This window comes from Artibeus jamaicensis, unplaced genomic scaffold (assembly GCF_021234435.1).
Source record: "Artibeus jamaicensis isolate MK-2021 breed Jamaican fruit bat unplaced genomic scaffold, CSHL_Jam_final scaffold_1964, whole genome shotgun sequence".
NCBI lineage: Eukaryota > Metazoa > Chordata > Mammalia > Chiroptera > Phyllostomidae > Artibeus > Artibeus jamaicensis.
In genome coordinates, this window is record NW_026522030.1 from 43955788 (window position 1) to 43977406 (window position 21619).

At 36.9% G+C, this 21619-nt stretch overlaps 1 protein-coding gene across 8 annotated transcripts in view; it reads right to left on the bottom strand.

Moving 5' to 3' along the window:
- Nucleotides 1-5696: 5696 nt before the first annotated feature.
- Nucleotides 5697-21619, bottom strand: part of KIAA2026 (KIAA2026 ortholog) — a 149532-nt gene continuing 133609 nt past the window's right edge. For 7 of the 8 annotated variants that reach the window (XM_053656388.1, XM_053656389.1, XM_053656385.1 and 4 more), the window contains 2 exons: nt 11561-11748; nt 5697-9989 (listed from right to left, as the gene is read on the bottom strand). In XM_053656388.1, the coding sequence (XP_053512363.1) occupies nt 6367-9989; nt 11561-11748 (3811 nt within the window). In that variant the 3' untranslated portion in view covers nt 5697-6366. The remainder of the gene's footprint in view (nt 9990-11560; nt 11749-21619) is intronic. The other variant, XM_053656386.1, reaches the window with a different exon arrangement.

A 21619-nucleotide genomic window follows, 5' to 3' on the forward strand; every position in this document is an offset into this window, starting at 1 on the left:
AATGATGGGAGAGAAACATCAATGTGTGGTTGCCTCTCATGCGCCCCCTACTGGGGACCTGGCCTGCAACCCAAGAATGTGCCCTGACTGGGAATCAAACCAACTATCTTTTGGTTCTCAGGCGGGGCACTCAGAGCCACACCAGCCAGGGCTGCCTGCTTTCTTTAGAAAAGATTACATATATACATGATAACCATACTGAGGTCAAAGAAACATACTGAGATCAAAGCAAAATCCAAGAAATCAAAGAGAAAATTTTAGAAAATGAGAACTACTCTACTGTTAATGAGAAGTCAATTTGAATATACTGATCCAATTAAGTATTTCTTTAAAAAGGCTTGAAGGAGAAAATCAAGGACCATTTAAAAAGTTCAGTGAAGAAATCTATATGGACAAATCACAGTTCAAAAACCAACCAAAATTTCAAATACTGCTTACTGGGCTACATCAAGAACATGTAATGCAAATTTGCAGAATAATTAATCAATTGAAGAAAGAACTCACTGCTTAGAAACCTAGAAGAAACTTCCCAAAGTGTATGACAATATTAGCTGTATATATCAGAAGTACGACTCCTACAAGGCGGCCTTGAGAAAAAGTGGGATAGAAGCCCTTCCTTTTTGAAAGGCTGGATCGTCTCCTGTGAGAAAAAAGCTCAAGAAAGTTGGATGGCAGCCTGGCTGAGAGAAAAGCTGAGACAAGAAAAGAAAATAATCAATCACAACAGACAAAATTGGCTGAAGTTTAAATTCCAGCTTTTCCCAAGTGGCGCCCACTGTTCCACATGCTGCCCTGGGCAGAGGCCAGGGAGTACCAGGTCACTTCCTAAATCATGAGGTTCCCAGAGGAGGGGTTGAGTTGTGAGGACTCAAGCATCTGAGTCACCTGCAGGTTTGAGTCAGGTTTACAGTAGTCAACTCCCTAATATCCACAGAAAGATGTATTTTCTCATTCAAAAATAGTATTTAGATCAATCTTCTTTCAGTTTAACTGTTTTTACTTATTTGATGCTGTATTTTCTCAAATTGAAGTTTGATAGAATCATAATTCCTAAGATAGTGTTCTGAGGATTTAGATGGTTTTAATAAAATTCTAGACCACTTCACTCTAGAATTAGATACATGTAAGTATTGTATTTAGATTGAACTAAATGGCCCACTATTACTTAAGCCATAATTGAATTTTTATATGATCAGGGACAGACATTTAAGTCAGTAAAGACCACTTATATAGACTATAAACTATTAGAAGATATCTGTAAAAGCAACCCAATATTGACAATACACTTTAATTACAAACAATATAAAACAAGAACTCCACCAATACCAACACTGAACAAAACTCCACATCCTCAACTAAACCTATTAGTATTTTTATTAGTTTAGCAATGAATTCTTTGATTTAGGGGGATATTAACACTTTGTTCATGACATTCTTTGCTGTTTAAATGTCTGTAAATTTTATGCAGTCAAAAATAAACAATCCTTTGAAACAATCCTTTTCTTTATTCCTCTCAGTCTGAATACCAGCACACCTCAGAGATACTGCAGGTTTGGTTCTAGACCACTGCAATAGAGTAGCAAGCTTTTTGCTGGTGTAGGGTCTTGCCTTCAATTTATGTATACATATACCAAAACATCCGTGAAGCACAATAAAATGAGGTTATGCTTGATAGAGTTTTATTTTCTCACTACTTTACTGCTATCATTGCTGCCAGGTAACAGGTTTTCACACTATCTGTTTGACCCACCTAGAAACTTCCTAATTGGTCCCCGTCTCTAGTCAGGTGAATGATAGTAGCTACTATTATGTGGCAGGTGGCCTTGCGTCAATTGTTTTAAGTAAGTTAACTCATCTGAATGATAGTAGCTACTATTATGTGGCACGTGGCCTTGCGTCAATTGTTTTAAGTAAGTTAACTCATCTGATCCTCACAGCAATCCTGAAGGTAATTTAATTATTTTATGTGTACTACCTTCGCTCATAAGCTTCAGTAGCTCCCCAATTACTTTCAGAATATTTTCCACTCCTCAATCACCCAAAACTATTTTTTAAGCATTGGTCCTATTAACCCATGATATTCTACTCAAACTCAATTGCTCTTTGTGCTTTTTTTAAAAGTTGAGATGTAAATGATATACCATGGTATTAGTTTTAGGTGTATGCAAATTCAACATACTGTAGAATCACCACAAAAAGTTAACATTCATCACAATTTTTTTCTTGTGATGAAAACTTTTAAGATCTACTCTCTTAGCACCTTTAAAATTTACAATATAGTATTGTTAACTTCCTTGTGCATTTGAGACTGAGTCTTTGCAGGCCTGGTTCTAATCATACTTTAATTCCAGCATAAATGTCGTCTCTTACACAAAACCACCTTTAGTATCTCCCTGCTAATCTCCGTGTTCTTTTATTCCTCTGACATTTACTTTTAACTTGTTATATTCTTTTGTGTGTGTTGAGGATAGGAATAGGATTTTAGTTATGTTGTTCCTACACCTTCTGTATTATGTGGTTCTCAATGAATGTGTAGAATGAATTTACACTAGTTAATTATTTAAGAGTGATGTTGAAGATTACTATAAAAAACACACACAACATTGGTACCTTGGTACCCGTTAATTAGTTCTGGAACTCATGATGAGTGCTGAAACCCACGAGTACTGAACAATGAAGCTTTTACTCTTGTGGGGTGGTGTCCTGACTCATACAAGTTCTAGCAAGCACCAAGTGCTTAAACATTTTTTCTAGTCAAAATGCAACTACTACAGGGTTTGACGAGTTCTGAAGCCAATGAGTACTGAGTTATGGCTATACTTTTGATTCTCTAGCCCTTCTCCACGTTGTTTTTAACTATAGAAGTTTCTCACATTCAGATTGTCTCCAAGTAAGCTATAAAAACCTGAACTATGTCATGACCGTCAGTTATTAAGAACAACTAAAAAAGAAAGAAGGGAGGAAGAGAAAGAACCAAGCACCATCCTGTGCATAGTAAACAGTTGTTGAATTAAAAAAATACCTGGGACAGACAACATATTATAGCAACAATAAGGCTCCAAGATCAGGTGATAGCAAAACAACTTCTAGAATGACTTAAATTGTAAATCATTTCTATGTTACAGTAAAGTAATTTTGGATAACTAAACCCCCACCAAATTTCTTAGATCACTTTTGGACCATGCCACCTTCTTGAGCTTTTAATATTAAAGATTTCTAAATTCACTCTCTCTCTGCTGTACATCAATGATATACTAGATTAATAAACATTTTCATTTATCTTCGTATACATATTAAAATCAGCATTGCTTTAATCATACAACTATTGGTCAATTAATTATTAAATTTACCCATAAAATTGGAGGCCTGGAATGGAAGGAGGGATCTAAATAGCCGCTTAGTACTTCATTTATATATATAGAGAAAAAAAATTTATAGTTTTTAACTAATCACAAAAATTATCTTTTGTGTAAGAAAAACTGTAAAAAATGGAAGAGAGGAGTCAAAACATCAGGAGAGATATTATTTCAGCATGTTTTAACTTAGCATTTAAATGATACTGAATATAAATATCTAAATGGCCTGATTCTGTATTAGGCGTGGAAACATACCCATCTAGTACCAAGAAGACTTTCAGGTAGTATTGTGCTGACTTTTCTTCCTTTACATGGATGACCTTTAAAGAATAATTAATGATAACACTGAACACAAAAAAACTGAGGAATCTGACATTGTGCTCGTTAGCTAAGATCCCAGAAATTCTCATGATCTACCACACTGGAGGCAAAAGGAAAATAATTTGGCTTTTGATTATACAAATCCATTAAATGAATCAAATTTCTAGTAAAACACGGATATTTTAAAAAGTAACTAGACCTTAAATAATTTAAGGAGCTACCTACATTTCTCATTCACTGAACAAATATATATCAAATGTCTACTGTGTGCCAGTTGCTGGGGTGACAATGATGATCACCTGACAAGGTCTTTTTTATAAATTCATTTAAAAAAAGATTTACTTTTAGAGAGAAGAGAAGGGAGAGAAAGGTTGATTTGTTGCCCCTCACACACACCCTGATAGGGCACCAAATCCACAACCCAGGCATGTATCCTGACCGGGAATTGAACCAGTGACCTTTTGTGTTGCATGATGATGCCCGACCAACTGAGCCACACCAGTCAGGGCACAAGGTCTCTTTTTAAGAACAAACATTGCATACAAGTAATTTTATTACAGTTGTGAAGGAGTGATCCGTCTGTCCTTTTCAATTGTTGACCTCAATCAGTAACTGCAATATCATGATGCTGGCTGGGGTATGGTAAGGAGGAGTTATGTAATATGTAATGAGAACTTGTAATGTATGGGTCAAAGAGAACATCTGGGGAGACCTTGAGATATCTCGAACTTTCTAGGACAAAACAAAACAAAACAAAACAAAACAAAACAAATCACCCCAAACAAGAATAGGTTGAAATGAAGCTAGAGGTAAGCAGGAACTTAAAAGACTAAAGAATTTAAGCCCTGAGTTCAAGTGGAGAGCTTCACTCTAAAGGTTTAACAGATTGTGCAGAGCTTTGAAGGTCATATTCCAATTTTGGATTTAGAAATTAGAAAAAAGTTAGTGGTTAATAATTTAGGTCCCTCACTGGGATTAAAATTAGACCACAGGTAATTCAGTTAGTTTCTGAAAGTGGCTTAGAGAATTCTTTTCAGATGAAGGAGAGTTTTGAGTTGTTTTGTTTTAAAAATTATATATATAAATACATTTTCACTTATTGAGCACCAACTACATACAATGTAATTGTTGAATTCCATTTCAACATCACCCACCTCTGCCTGAAATCCATGGTCTTTCTAAACTGATGAAGGGTGACTACAAGGTAGAAAACAGACATGATTGGTAAAGGTACTCTCTTGGAGCATAAATAAAAGATTCAATAAGTATAAAATCTTATCTTTTATTTAAAATGAGGCATATTCTGAAATACCACAATGTCAAAACCTGAGTATAGGCTGACCGATAAAAATTGCTTTATAATGGAATTTAAGTAACTGCTTTGTAATTGATAAAAACAAACAAAAAAAGCTGAGTACTTATAAATAACTGAATGTCCATATTCATTATTCTAAACTAAAAAATTCATGTTTTTAAATATCATATTGGAAAATCAATCACTACGAACACCTCAATATAAAAATAAACATATCAGGGTAAACCAGGGTAAAGGGACCACTCTCACTGCAACTTCCTCTAAATCTAAAATTATTTAAAAATAAAAATGTTCATAAAACATATCTGGGGTATATAAACAGAGAGCATATACATGGACCTGAAAAATTACTTATTTTGGTTAATGTAGAATGTGGTGGGGAAAAAAAGTTAAAATGAAATCTTGAGTAAAATTTTATATCAGAAGTAATGTAAAATCATGGAAAAAGAATTTTAAGTATCATGTTCAAATACCGGCTCTATCACTCACTAGATGGGTGACCTTGGACATATCACTTACCCTCTCAAGAGTACTATGAAAATCAAATGAGATTAAGAAAGTAGTTTGTAAACTGTAAAGCCTTGTACAAATGGTAGCTATTATTAATTCAAATTTCCCAGCCTTGATTCCATTTTTTAAAGGACTACCTTCATTTTATATCATATATTCTTTCAACAGAACAAGAACACACTTTAAAAATGGTATTCAAACAAACAAATACAGCAACTTAGTTTATTATATGCAGATTCTTCTGCATTGTTGCTAACAGTTCACTGGTCCAAAATTACTAAAATACTTAAAAAACTATACATTATGTAAACAAAACATAAATAAGACAGCATAGTTCTTTGTACATACAGTTTAGTACAGGTTATTAGGGATTTAGGAATATGTACAATTTTACACCATGGACTGCATTTTCACAATGCATAAATATATATATATATTTTACAGAAACAAAAATAAGTTTCACTAATGACACAGAATACCATATTGCAGGTACACATTGCGAAGTTCAAATTCAAGAAGAAACATGTCTTGAAACAAGAAGAAATGTAAGTGTGCAAAAGGCTAGCTTACTCCCAACTAGTCAAACTTGACTTTGCTCAATTTGTTATATAGACAGGTAAAGTCTGTCTACTTGAAACAAACAACCTCGGAAAACATATATCACATATATCAACGGGTGAAATGGAACAGATTTTTCCCTCCCCAAGAAAACAAAGCCTTGTTGCAAGCTAATGAAAAGATACATTAAAACACACACACACGCAACTATGTATAGGATGTTTTTAACAGTATAATCAAGTTAAAATTTACATGGGAGTCAAAACAATGCCCCATTATTTAAAAACTGGCTCGTTTAGTTTAAATTCAAGATGCAGCTGTGTCGGGCTTCTCTAAGCCAGATGACTGAAAAGCTGGGAAGACAGAGGCAGGATTTCGACTGGCAGATACAATTTGAGAGAGAGAGGAAGAGAGTGAAGAAACCTTAGATGCTGGAGTACTTATGGTATTCAAAATGGCCCCTTCGGGGCTAACCAACAACTTTTTGACTGAGGTGTCCAAATGAAATACTGAAGTGCTACTTGGCAGTGGAGGATTACTAGAGCAAACGGCAGAAACCAAAGATGTCTTAGCTAAAAGAGTACCTGGAGGAGACTTAATCACCGAAGTTGATGACACCGTTGGCACAGGAGGTGGAACAGAAACTGTAGCAGTTGTGTTTATGATTTGTGATGTTGTATGTACTGGGGGTAGAGAACTTGCATTCCCAAGAGAGTTTACGATTTTTGTAGAGGTTCTTAGAGATTGTTTTACAGGTTGCCCACTTAAAGAATTATTTGATACTAGTGTGATCTTCTGGGCAGGATTATCCACTGGGGTAGGCTGAATGCCTTGGCCAGTGTTAAGAACTAAGGGAGGTCCATGTTTTGGATTAGTGGATATAAGGAGAACATGGCTGCCAGCTCCAAGACCTTGTGGTGGAACAATAAACCGGGTTCCATTAATCATGATCTGAGTACCAGGTGCCAAAGGTGTACTGGTATTAATGACTATTTTTTGCTGAATATAAGGTTCACTGAACTGACCTCCCACCACATTAGTTACATTTGATGGTACTGTAGCAGTATGAATAGTAGAGCCCCCTGGAGTAGAACTGTAACTGGAGGTTGATTTTACTAAAGCAGGGGACATTTGCTGGTTTGGCAGAGAAGCAAAACTGGGAATATTAATTATTTTACCTGGACTTGGTGAAAGGGATGGCAATTCAATTTGAGGTTTATTTGTGTTTATATTTGTTGGCACTGTAGCTGAAATCCCTGGTGACTGAAACTGGACAGAAGTCCGAGATTGTCTTTTAGAAAGAGATACAGAACGTGTGGCTCCTGATACTGTTGCCCCTTGTGGAACCGTGTTGATTATTTTAGGGGATACAGTCACAGGGGTAGGCAAGGCAACGTTAACAGGAATTTGCAAAGCTGATGTCAAACATTTAGGAGACACCGTTGGTTGTGTAGTTGAAATCAGAAGAGACGATGCAAGATGTCCTGTTTTCACAGTTGATATAGCCACAGTGTTTCCGAGATTTGATGTGCAAAGTCTATTTGACAAAATAGGCATAATTCTTGAAGAGGTATCATTTCCACTGACTAAAATAGGAGGCCGTGTCCCAACTGAAGCAGAGGTTGAGGTCACTGAAAGAGAACCTAAAGATACATTTGCTCCTGTTACTGAAAACATGTTTACTGTTCTTGCTGTAGAAACCACTGATTCATTAACAGGAGTAATATTTTGACTCACAAAATTTGAGCTTACTGGAATTGAATTACCACTTGTTGACACTGGCAAAACAAAGCCCTTGGTATTTTTTTCTTCTCCTTTTGGGGTTAAATTTTGCAATATGTTAATTGATGGTATAGCTGACACACTGCCTGAAGTATTTACAATTGCTTGCCCTATGTTTAGTCCAATTTTCACATCTCTTATCTGAGACACAGTTGGTGATGAATTTATTTTTATTGGTGCTCCCACTGTAGATGGAATAAGTACTATTTGGGGCTGCTCTGGAGTCTTAACATATGTTTTATTCAAGGGGGGAGGAAGAGTTTGTTTTAATGGTTCTGCCACAATAGTTGAAGTGCCACTGGAAACTGGAGCATTAATAAAAACTAACTTCTGACCAGGAACACCTGTAGGTGTTGGTGCAGGTGTCACACTGATTGCAGTCCCACTGCCAGAAGAAAGAACAGATGGAGCTGACACCAGCATAACTTTCTGAACTGCAGTTCCACCGATTACATCTCCATTTGTTGCTGCTGTTGCTTCTGATCTTGTAGCAGGGAAACTTTTGGTGATATAATCTACTTGTTGCTGTTTAGTTGAAGTATGAGCAACATTTGCATTGGTTTGTCCAAAATTTCCTGTTGACAGGCCAATTACACTTACTGAACTATTTGCTGTTGATGGTAGCAGAATACCAGAGGAAACAGGGGGCTTTAAGGGAGAAGAGGGCATGTGTGAAGTCTTATCTACCATGTGGCCCAAATTACCACAAGGTTGGCCTAATGTAAGTTTGAGATTTTTCCCCGTGGATGAATTAAAGCCAGCTGGAATGGAAACAGAAGTCGGCGTTTGGCCAAAAGGTGGGAGACTAGATGTAGTTGTCATTCCAGCTACTGGTGGAAAAGCAGAGGATGATGAAGTTGTTGGTTTTGGCACCAGAAATGCCTGAAGCTGAGGAGAAAAAGTGAAAACTGAATTTGAAGGTAAACTGTTAGGTGAATTTTGTTCTGAATTTGTCTGTACTTTTACAACTCCAGTGTTCCCGCCTCGTGTCCTAACAAGAATTGACTGTGAATCCCTTATACAAACAGTCTTCAGTTCTTGCTTTGCTTCAGAAGAATCAGCAGTTTGTTGTGCAAAACAGTTGAGGGAGCTACTGGGATTTGCAGATCCACTTAGTGTTGTTGCTGATAACAGAGGCTGAACTGTTGAAACTGTGGGTGAAGCAATGGACTGGGGGAATGTGGCTGCTGAGACTGCATTCTTGACTTTTCCTACCTCACTCTGGCTATTCTTAACTGGTGGTGTCAATAAATTACTTACGGAGGTTACAGGCGACAAAGGCTGTGATCTAGCATTACTTATATTTGACAAAGATGTAATTGTCTTGTTGAAAACTGCATTAGGTAGATGGGTAGAAGAAACAGTTCCTGTTGACTTCACAAGAACTGATGCTGAAGAATTCACATTTGCTGTCTGCTGGAAAGATAAATGTTGCTCTGAACCTTTTTGTTGAAGTGGTGGTATTTCTTTTGCAACTGCTCTCCCTTCTTTGTGCTGAATCACAAAATTCTTAGGCAAAATGAGAACCTGCTGCATGATTTTTTCTCCTGTTTTAGGATCTAGCACAGGTTGCATCTGAATCTTTACAGAGCTGTTATGAAGGTCTATGGGCAACCACTGGCCACAGGGCATTTTGTATACCATCTGTAAAGGGCCTTTTTTACTGGTGTGGCAGGTCAATGCTGGCTTTATGGGGCTTGCTTCTGGAGGAGATATAACTGATTTTTCCACAGAAGAAGCACTTCTGCCTGTGGAGGGGGGCAGTTGATTTGTTAAGGTCACTTTGTTCCCAATATTCTTTGCAAGCAAGGCCTGAATAGGTTTGGTCCCTTTCTGGAGAGTAGACACTGGTGTTGAATCCATTGAGGCGAACGACTCTGGAATCAGTGGCTCTGTGTGGTTTGGTTCATCCAAACAGTCAATCTGCATATCATCTTCTGCATTCTCAACTGTTGTCTCACTTGTGCTTAATTTTGCTTTCTTCCTTGGAGAAAGTTCTTTTGTGCTATCATCCAGATGACTAATTTGTTTAAACTGTCGCTTGAGTGTTTTAGGCAGTGTCTTCAGTACATCTTTAGAAGGCAATTCCTTTTTCAACAACTTGCTTCTGGCCATAGGAAAATCTATTTCTGACAATTTCATATCAGCTAAAAATGATAAAACAAGCAGTTTTGTTAATATAAGCAGCAAGTGAATAGTAATAAGACCAATACGAAAAGACCAATTGACTCAGAGAGTCAATCTCTGAGCTGAAAATTTATTAAGAAATCTATGGGGTGATTCAAAAGTCTCAGCGCCACTGATGGAGTTAAGGTAATATGATCTTTTGACATGGTAACCTTGATATCATAAACATTTTCAAGAACAACCTATTATTAATGAAAAAATTATATTTGGTCAACTTTTGTTAATTCTGCTGACCATGTAAGTACAAAAGGAAATTTTACATATTTTAAAGAGTTCAAGCCAGCAATTATGGCTCAGAATTTAGATTCTGAAAACAAATCTAGTCTCATTCTCTTCTTCATAGGGGAATCTTAATATCAAAGAGAGATGGTTTTTCATTGTATTCTATTTTTAAACATTCTAAAGGATGAGAAGTATAGAGCTTTTATTGGTTTTTAATTGTTCCTATAGTAAAAAATTTATATTCATATCTGGTCAAACTGGATTGATAAGAAGTTACTCTTTTTCAATTTACCAAAAACAATAGGTTAAAAAACAGGTTAATTCATTTCTAACCATAAATTTTAATTCTAACCCTCTTTTATAACCAAAGTACTTAATTAGACTTATAGAATAATATAATCTTATGCACTGAATAAATTACAGATAATCTAACACAGCCCCCTTATTAGAATGATATGACCACTCAGGTCTCATTAGGCTGTCAAATTTGATCATTCCACATAAAAAAAACTTTCACAGTATTAGGGACTTGTCAAGTTCCATTTAAAGCAAACATTACAAATAGTGCTTGAAAAACAGTGATAATAAGGAGAGGGGCCCTGGCTGGTGTGGCTCAGTGGACTGAGTCCTGGCCTGCAAACCAAAGGGTCACTGGTTTGATTCCCATCAGGGCAAAGGCCTGGGTTGCTGGCCAGGTCCCCAGTAGGGGGTGTGTGAGAGGCAACCACACACTGACTTCTCTCTCTCTCTCTCCCTCTCTCCCTCGCTTCCCCTCTCTAAAAATAAATGCAATCTTGAAAAATAAAAATTTAAAAAAGAAGAGGATGAACTTATCTCAAAGGAATTATAAATCAAGGATGTGTGGTTTGTAATGAGCAATGACATACCTATAGTTTGGAGGTAGGCACTGGCCCCAGAAACTCCTAGAAATGTAATAATGACTTCAAACAACATTTTAGGACACAGTACACTTTTAAAACATCAGCTTTCCCCAATCAATATACTTCACTAACCAGGTTATTTTTTAAAAGATTTTATTTATTTATTTTTAGAGGGGAAGGGAAGGAGAGAGGGAGAGAAACATCAATGTATGGTTGCCTCTGGTGCGTTCCCCACAGGGAACTGGCCTGCAGCCCAGGCATGTGCCCTGACTAGGAATCAAACCGCGGTTGTTTGGTTCGCAGGCCTGCACTCAATCCACTGAGCTACACCAGCCAGGGCACTAACCAGGTTATTTTTAACTCCATAAAATATACTGAAACTTCCCTGTGCTTTTAGTATTGATTCTTTAAAAAGTTTCAATGCCTACCTGAATCAAAGTGATCTTTCTCCAGGATATCTGGAGGTTCTTTTGAGTCTATAGATTTATTGACTTCTACTTTAGGAGATTCTTTTCCAGGATCTCCCTCACCTTCTTCAGTAGTCCACAGTTCTCTAGTAAATTTATCATGATCAGGCTGTCTTCTGAAATCATCATAGTCTTTCTTTAGGCGACTCCTAAAATATAATGTCCGATGCAACAACAACAAAAATATGTGTATTAAACTCCTGGAAACTAAACATTTAACATTTTAAACTATATATTAGAATATTTTAACCTAAGTCACAAAAAACTATGCTTTAATTTTAAGTGTGTCTAAAATGCTTAGTTCAGTCTTGCCAAAGATTATTGTTCAAGAAAACAAAACCCAGGGTGTGGGCATTAGAAACTGAAAAGATTGTATCTGCAATTTCACAATAAAGTGTTTGAACATATCATTTATTTGTCTTCCTAAATGCTGCTGTCAGACCTGGTAACTGAGAAACAAGTATTTTTTTCTAAGTATATTAATAAAAATAGATTTTAGATAGTCTTAAAATTACTGATTGTAATATAGTTAAAAAGGTCATTTAAAAAATTTAACCAGGAAATTCTAGGACTTTTGGACAAGATGAAGGTGGAGGTAGATACCCTCTTTGCTTCCTCTCACAACCAAAAGAAGAACAACAACTAACTTAAAAAAACAACCAGAACTGCCAGAAAATTGAACTGTATGGAAATCTGACAACCAAGGAGTTAAAGAAGAAACATTCATCCAGACTGGTAGAAGGGGTGGAGATGGGCAGCTGGGGCAGACAGGATGTGTGGCAAGGTGGAGGCGGTGGGCCAAAGAGTCTGACATTCCCATGTGGATACACTGGGAGGAACAACTGGGGAGTGAGACAGACTGCACAACCCAGGATTCTAGTACTGGGAAATTAAGCCTCATACCCTCTGACTGTAAAAATCTGTGGTGGTTGCAGGGGCAGGAGAAAATCCCAGTGTCACAGGAGACTATTGGAGGGGCCCATGGGGTCCTAAAACTTATACAAACTCATTAACCTGGAAATCAGCACCAGAAGCGTCCAATTTGCTTGTGGGTAGTGAGGAAAGTGACATAAAGTAGTGTAAGAGCCGAGCAAGTGGCACTGTTTCCTCTCTGACTCCTGCCCCACATACAGTGCCACAGTGACTCCTGCCCTGGTGAATGCCTAAGGCTCTGCCTCTTAAAACTTAACAGGTGTGCTGAGACAAAGAAATATGGTCCAGATGAAAGAACAGATCAAAACTCCAGAAAAAGAACTAAGTGATGAGAAGTTAGCCAGTTATCAGATACAGAGTTCAAAATACTGGTAATCGGGATGCTCACAGAAATGACTGAATAAACACACAAAAGAAAGGAAAAAGTGTAAGTTACACAAAGTGAAATAAAGAAAAAAATACAGAAAACCAACAGTGCAAAGAAAGAAATTGGGACTTAAATCAGCCATTTGGAAGAGAAAGAAGAAATAAACATTCAACCACAACAGATTGAAGAAACAAGAATTCAAAATATAAGGAGAGGCTTAGGAACCTCTGGGACAACTTTAAAAGTTCCAACATCCAATCACTGGGGTGCCAGAAGAAGACGAAGAGCAAGAAATTGAAAATGGATTTGAAAAAATAATGAAGGAAAACTTCTCTAGTCTGGTAAGGAAATAGACATGCAAGTCCAGGAAGCTCAGAGAGTCCCAAAGAAGTTGGACCAAAGCAGGAACACACCAAGACATATCATAACTAAATTACCCAATATTAAAGATAAGGAAAGAATCTATTTTTTAAGAGATTTTATTTATTTATTTTTAGAGAGAAGGGAAGAAAGAGAGAAAGAAAAGGAAAGAAATATCAGTGTGTGGTTCCCTCTTGCGCAACCACCACTGGGGACCTGGCCCGAAACCTAGGCAGGTGCCTTGACTGGGAATCGAACCGGTGACCCCTCTACCCACTAAGTTACAACAGCCAAGGCATAAGGAGAGAGTCTTAAAAACAGCAAGAGAAAAGGAGACAGGTACCTACAAAGAAGTTCCCGTAATACTATCAGCTGACTTCTCAAAAGAAACTTTACAGGCAAGAAGGTACTGAAAAGAAGTATTTGAAGTCATGAAAGGCAATGACTTACATCAGGATTACTCTATCCAGCAAAGCTATCATTTAGAATTGAAGGGCAGGCAGATAAAGTGCTTCCCAGATAAGGTCAAGTTAAAGGAGTTCATCATCACCAGTCCCTTATTATAGGAAATGTTAAAGGGACTTATCTAAGAAAAAGAAGATCAAAAACTGAACAGTGAAGTGACAACAAACTCAAAATTATCAACAACTGAACCTAAAAAACAAAACAAAAACAAACTATGCAAATAACTAGAACAGGGATAGAGTCACAGAAATGGAGATCACATGGAAGGTTATCAGTGGGGAGTGGGAGAGGGAGAATGGGTGAAAAAGTATAGGGAATAAGAAGCATAAATAGTAGGTAGAAAATAGACAGGGGTAGGTTAAGAATAGTATGGGAAATGGAGAAGCCAAAGAACTTATATGTATGACCCATGGACATGAATTAAAGTGGAGGGAACATTGGAGGGAGGGGTGGTGCAGGGTGGAGGGCGAGAAAGGGGAGAAAAAGATGGGACAACTGTAATAGTATGATCAATAAAATATATTTTAAAAATTCTAAGCAGTATCTATCTACAGAGATTAACAAACAAACAAATCCATCATTTAATCCTGAGAATAATTATATCTAAACCTTTGGGTCTCACCAGAAACAATTATTTATTAAGCATAGGGAAACAAAGCAGAAAGGTGATCTTCCAGAGATCCTTTTCAAATAAAAATATAATAGTTATGTTTCTATGAAACTTTGGAGAAATGGAAATATTTCCAGATGATTATATACTAGTTTAGAGATCCTTTTTATTCCTTTTGCTTTCAACTGAGTTTTTCTATTCTACCCCTAAGTTTTAACCTTTAGTTTTTATTTGTTTTTAAACATAATCTGAACATACATTCTCCAATTTATTTTTGCTATAAATTCTTATTTTTGCATATTGAAGTTTAAGTCTCACTACTGTCATGTAATAGTTTTCAGACTTTGGGCAAGTACCTTAAACTTTCTAAGCATCTGTTTACTTTTTTGTACAACAGGAATAATAACAGTCCTTACCTCATAGTGTGTGTGGCACAAATATTCAACAACTGTTAGTTAATTATTACTCTTGATTTATTTGTTTTAAATTAATGCTTACGGGTTTCACAGAGCAGATAAGGGCTGCAAAATACTAGAATGGGTTACCAAAGGATGACTGTAAAATTAATTTTCTTTTAGAAATATCTAGCTGGGACTCATAATTTCCTTCCTTCTCAGTCTTCTGCTCAGTCTCAACTACTAACTTTGCTTCTGATTTCAGGGAAAATGGAAGAATCAAGACAAAAACATTCATATACTCACATCTCATCTGCAACTGAAGACCTTCATGTGTACTCATATTTTCTGTCTTATGTAAGCTAACTCCTCTATTTAAGTATCCTCTCTCACCTGTTCAAGAATATCATTCCACTAACTGTCCCTTCTTTTGCCTGAGTCCATTTTTGCCTCTGTATTAGATAATTTCCACCAGTATACAACCATATTATTTCTCTCATTAAAAAAATAAAAGACAAAGCATCACCTCTCTTGGCTCCAACCTGTCCTTCTCCAAGTGTTGCCCTATTTCTGTGCTCAACTTTATAGCAAAATTCTAATTCCTTTCCCCTAATTCTCTTCAACAGAATCCTTTTACCCACTTCTCTACCAACATAGCTTATCAAGGTTGTTAATGATCTGTTGCCAACATTCAATAATAAATCCTCAGTCCTCATATTCCTCAATCCACCATGAGCAGTTCTCACTGACATTTTCTTTACCTGGTTTCTAAGATACCATGCTCTCTTGGTTTTCCTTCTGTGTTACTGAACACTCCCCTTCTCAGTCTCTTCTGCTGAGTACTACTCATATCCACCATCTCTAAATGTTGGAGTGCCACAGGGTTCAGCATCTCTTCTTCTTATTGTGCTCATACACTAGGTAACTTCTACCAGTCCCATGCTTAAATATAATTTACATCCCAAATTTAAATCTGGCTTACTCCTTTAGTCCAGGAACTCATGTTAAACTGCCTACTCAGTAACTCCAATCAGATATCTAAAAAGCGTATCAAACTTAACATGTTAAAATCCAAACTCTGAACCCCTTTCTTCCTGCTCCAAACCTGTTACTCTTTCAGTCTTCCCTATGTTAGGTAATGGCAATTCCACTATTCCAGTTTAGACCAAAAATACTGGGCATCACCTTTCTACTCTCATTTTTACCCCTGACACTCCATATGCAATCCTACCTTCAAGATCTGTCCAGAATCCAACCACTCCTTGCCACTTGCACTGCTACTATCCTTGTCTAAGCCACTATTATTATTTTTGCCCTGATTATTGCTATAGTGTGACTAATTTCCCTGCCTTCATCTTTGTCCCTCTACTAATCTTAACACAGCAGGCACAATGAGTTTAAACATAAGTTTCAAAGCACATGGCCTACCTTTGCTTAACATCCTCCAATGGCTTCTCAATTCAGAGTAAAAATGAAGTCCTTGAAGACTTATTTGATCTGGCTACCCTTCCCAATACTTTTCTGACTCCTGATTCTTACCACTTTCTTCCTCACTCACTCATTCTAGTTACACTTGCTCCTTTGAATTTCTTCTAAATGCCAAACATGCTTTCAACCTTAGGGCTTCTTCATCTTTTTTTCCTACAAGGCTCTCTCCTTCATCTCCTTACGATCTCTGTTCAAACATTAACTTATCAGGGAATTTCTCTGACTCTCTGGTAAAAGAGCAATCATCATCTGTCCAAACAAGGAATTTCCTATTCCCTTAACCCTGCCTTTTCTTCATACCATTTGAGTTTCCCCTTCCCTCCATTAGAATATAAGCCACAGATGAAGCCAGAAATCACTAACAAAAAAAATATTGGAAAATTTACACGGGGAGGGGTGGGGAATAAGGCAGAAAACTGTATTGGAACAACAATTTAAAAAGTTACTAAAAAATTTACACTTTTGTGAATATTAAATAACAGACTATTAAACAACCAATAGATCAAAGAAGAAATCATAAAGGGAAAGTGTAATATACAGATGAATAACAATATAAATACAGCATATCAAAATTATGGGATACAATGAAAGCAGTGTTAAGGGGAAAATTTAAAGCTATAAACTCTTAGATTAAAAACCAAGAAAGATATCAAATCAACCACCTAAACTAAACCCAAAGCTAGCAGGGCAAAAATAATAAAGATTAAGTAAATGAAATACGTAGAGAAAAATCAATGAAACCAAAAACTGGTTCTTTGAAAGATCAACAAAAGTGATTTTTGTTGACAAAACTGACAGAACTTTAGCTAGGTAGACTAAGAAGAAAAAGAGAAGACTCAAATTACTAAAATCAGAAATGAAAGTGGAGCCACCGATTCTGCAAGGATTATTAAGAATATGATGAACAATTGTATGAAAATAAATTGGATAACCTATATGAAATGAACAAATTCCTAGAAACATAAAACCTACTCAAACTAAGTCATGAAAAATTAGAAAATCCAAATAGATCTATAACTAGTACAGAGATAGTATCACTAAACCAAAGAATATCTTGGCAAAGAAAAGCCATGGACCTGACAGCTTTGCTGGTGAATTTTATCAGACATGTAAGAACAGCTAACATCAATCTTTCTCAAACTTTTCCAAAAAATTAAAAAGGAGGAAACATTTCTTAACTCAGTTTTTGAGGCCAGCATTATCCCGAAGCCAAATCCAATAAAGATACTACAAGGAAACAAAAACCAGTCTAACCTCTTATAAATATTAATGCAAAAAATTCTCAACAAAATATAAGCAACAAGTTCAGTAGCATATTAAAATAATTATAAAACATGACCAAATGAAATTTGTTCATGAAAGGCAAGGATGTTTCAACACATAAAACTGATTAACATAATGCACCACATTAACAGAATGAAGGAAAAAAATGCATGATCATCTCAATTGTGACAGAAATTGCATTTGACAGAAGTCAACATTCTTTTAGAATAAAAAAAAGTTAACAAACAAGAAATATGAGAAACTACCTCAATGTGAAAAAAGCAATACATGAAAACCTCACAGCCAACATCATACTCAATGGTAAGACTGAAAGCTTTCTCTCTAAGCATAGGAACAACCCAAAGATGTTTGCTTTTGCTACTTCTATTTGACATATAGTACTAGATGATGTAGCCAGAACAATTAGGCAAGAAAAGGAAACAAAAGGCAGCCAAATTGGAAAGGAAGAAGTAAAATCATCTCTGTTCATAGATTGTATGATATTAAATTTAAAAAATCCTCAGTCTACAAAAAATTGTTAGGATAAACAATTTTTATTGAGCAAAGTAGCAAGATACTAAGTCAACACACATGAATCAGTTGCATTTTTATATATAAACAATGATCAATGTGAAAAGGAAATTAATACAATTCCATTTACAATAAGATCAAAAAAAATAAAATACTTAGGAATTAATCAAGAATGTGAAAGATTTGAACAATGAAAACTAAAAAACAAAAACAAAAACCACCAGAGAAAGAAATTAAAGAAGACAAATACATGGAAACATAGCTTATATTCATGGAATTCCAATATATTAAAATATATTTTTTGACTTCCAGCCAAAATGGAGGTGTAGGTGGAAACACTGTACCTCCTTGTACAACCAAGTTTAAAGACAACAAAGTTTTAGTAACAAAAACGCAACCAAAACACAGAAAATTAAACTGTATGGAAGTCCGACAACAACGAACCATTCAGCCAGACTGGTAAGAGGGGAGGAGTCAGTGGCTGGTAGAGCGGGGTTGCGCAGGAAAAATCGTCCAGACGGAGCCAGGCACACAGGCAGTGGTTGGCAGATCCCAGGCATGGGGTGGCAACAGGCAGACCCAGTGAGAAGGCAAGGCAGCTGGGTGACTGCAGTCACACATTTGTGTGCAGATAAACCAGGCAAAAGAGCGAGCAGTGAGACAGACCATGCAGGCTAGGATCCCAGTAACGGGAATTAGAGCCTGAAAGCACCAATTGGAAAGACTTTTGGGGTCGAGGTGCCAGGAGAACCTCCCAGGCTCATAAAGTTTGTTGGAGAGACCCAAAGGGTCCCGGAGGGTGCACAGGCCCACACACCTGAAAGCCGGCACCAGGGGGGCCAGGTTTGCTTGTAGGAAGCAGCAGAGGGGACTGAAACCTGAGAGAGCAGAACAAGCGCTACTGCCCCTCTCTGACTCCGCCCCCACATACAGTATCACACCCCAGCACCATGGGTTGCCCCGCCCTGGTGAGCACCTAATGCTCCACCCCTCATACTTAACAGGTGTGACCTAACCAAAACATTATGGCTCAAGAACAGCTCAGAGCTCCAGAGCCAATTTCTAAGCCACCAAGAGACAGCCAACCTATCAGATGCACAGTTCAAAACATTGGTAATCAGGATGCTCACAGAACTGGTTGATTTTAGTCACAAATTAAAGGAACAAATGAAGGCTAAAGTTATTGAAACGAAGGGAAATGCACAGGGAACCAATAGTGATGGAAACAAAACTGGGACTAAAATCAATCGAGTGGACCAAAAGGAAGAAATGACCAAACAGAAAAGAATGAAAAAACAAAAATTCATGAAAATGAGGAGAGGCTTAGGAACCTCCATGACATCTTTAAATGTTCCAACATCTGCATTACATGGGTACCAGAAGGGAAGAGGAAGAGCAAGAAGTAGAAACCTTATTTAAACAAATAATAAAGGAGAACTTCCTCAATCTGGCAAAAAAAAAAAAAATAGACTTCCAGGAAATCTATGAAGCTCAGAGAGTGCCAAAGAAGTTGGACCCAAGAAGAAACACACCAAGGCACATCATCATTACATTAGCCAAGATTAAAATGAAGAAGAGAATTCTAGAAGCATCAATAGATAAGGGGACAGTCCCTAACAAAGGAGTTCCCATCAGACTGTCAGCTGATTTCTCAAAAGAAATAAGGGGCTGGAAAGATGTATTCCAAGTCATGAAATCCAAAGACCTACATCCAAGGTATATGGATAGATTGCTCTATCCAGCAAAGCTTTCATTTAGAATAGAAGGGCAGATAAGTGCTTCTCAGATAAGGTCAAGTTCAAGGAGTTTCATCATCACCAAGCCCTTTATTATATGAAATGTTACAGGGACTTATCTAAGAAAAAGAAGATAAAAGATATAAACAGTGAAAGGACAGCAAACTCACACTTATTAACAACCACACTTAAAACAAAAGCAAACTAAGCAGACAGCTAGATCAGGAGCAGAACCATACAAATGAAGATCACATAGAGAGTTAGCAAAGGGAGAGTGGGAGGAGGAGAAGGGGGAAGAAGCTACAGAGAATAAGTAGCATAGATGGTAGGTAGAAAATAGATGGGGGAGGGCAAGAATAGTATGGGAAATACAGAATCTAAAGAACTTCTGACATGTGGACATAAACTAAAGGGGGGAGTGGTGGGGGAGGGGGTGTGCAGAGTGGAGGGGAATGAAGGGGGTGAATAGGACAATTGCATAATCAATAAAATATATTAAAAAACAAAGTGAAAAAAATTTTTTTCAGCTACGGTTTACATTCAATATTATTTTGTATTAGTTTCAGGTGTACAGTATAATGGTTAGACAATCATATACTTTACACAAAGTGATCTCCCTAATATTTCAAGTACCCATTTTGTACCATATATAGTTATTACAATATTACTGACTATATTTCTTATACTATGCTTTACATCCCTATGACTATTCTTTGATTTCCACTTCTTAGACCCTTCAACTTTTTCACCAAATCCCCCCAAAACCTTTCCCTCTGGTAACCATCAGTCTAAACTCTTGTATCTTTGAGTCTGTTTCTATTTTGCTTATTTTGTTCCCCAGATTCCATATACAAGTGAGATCACATATCTGTCCTCTGACTTGTTTCACTTAACATCTTCTAGGTCCATTTATGGTGTCACAAATGGTAAGATTTTATCTTTTATTTTTTTATGGACAGATACTAGTACATTGTATCTATATATACCATTGCTTTTTTATTTTCTTAAATGTATTTTATTGATTATGCCATTAGAGTTGTCCCATCTTTTTCTCCCCTTTATTCCCTTCTTCCCTGCACCCTCCTACCACCCACATTCCCTCCCCTTAGTTCATGTCTGTAGGTCTTACACATAAGTTTTTTGATTTCTCCATTTCCTGTGTCATTCTTAACCTCCCTCTATTTTCTATCTACCATTTATGCTTCTTATTCCCTGTACTTTTTCCTCAATTCTCCCCCTCCCACTTCCCACTGATAGTCCTCCATGCAATCTCTATTTCTGGGAATCTGTTCCTCTTCTGGTTGTTTGCTTAGTTTATTTTTGGTTTTTTTAAATATATTTTATTGATTATGCCATTACAGTTGTCATTCTGTAATGAAAAAAGACCCTTCATTCCCCCCATCCTGCACACCCCTCCCCCATCCCCCCTTCAGTTCATGTCTATCTGTCACAGTTCTTTAGCTTCTACATCTCCCACACTATCCTTGCTCTCCCCGGTCTATTTTTTACCTACCATCTATGCACTTATTCTCTGTACCTTCTCCCCCCTTCTACTCCTCCCACTCCCCTATTGCTAACCCTCCATGTTATCTTCATTTCTATGGTTCTGTTCCTGATCTAGCTGTCCTCTTAGTTTGCTTTTGTTTTAGGTGTGGTTGTTAATAAGTGTGAGTTTGCTGTCCTTTCACTGTTCATCTTTTTTATCTTCTTTTTCTTAGGTAAGTCCCTTTAACATTTCATATAATAAAGGGCTTGGTGATGATGAAACTCCTTGAACTTGACCTTATCTGAGAAGCACTTTATCTGCCCTTCCATTCTAAATGAAAAGCTTTGCTGGATAGAGCAATCTTGGATGTAGGTCTTTGGATTTCA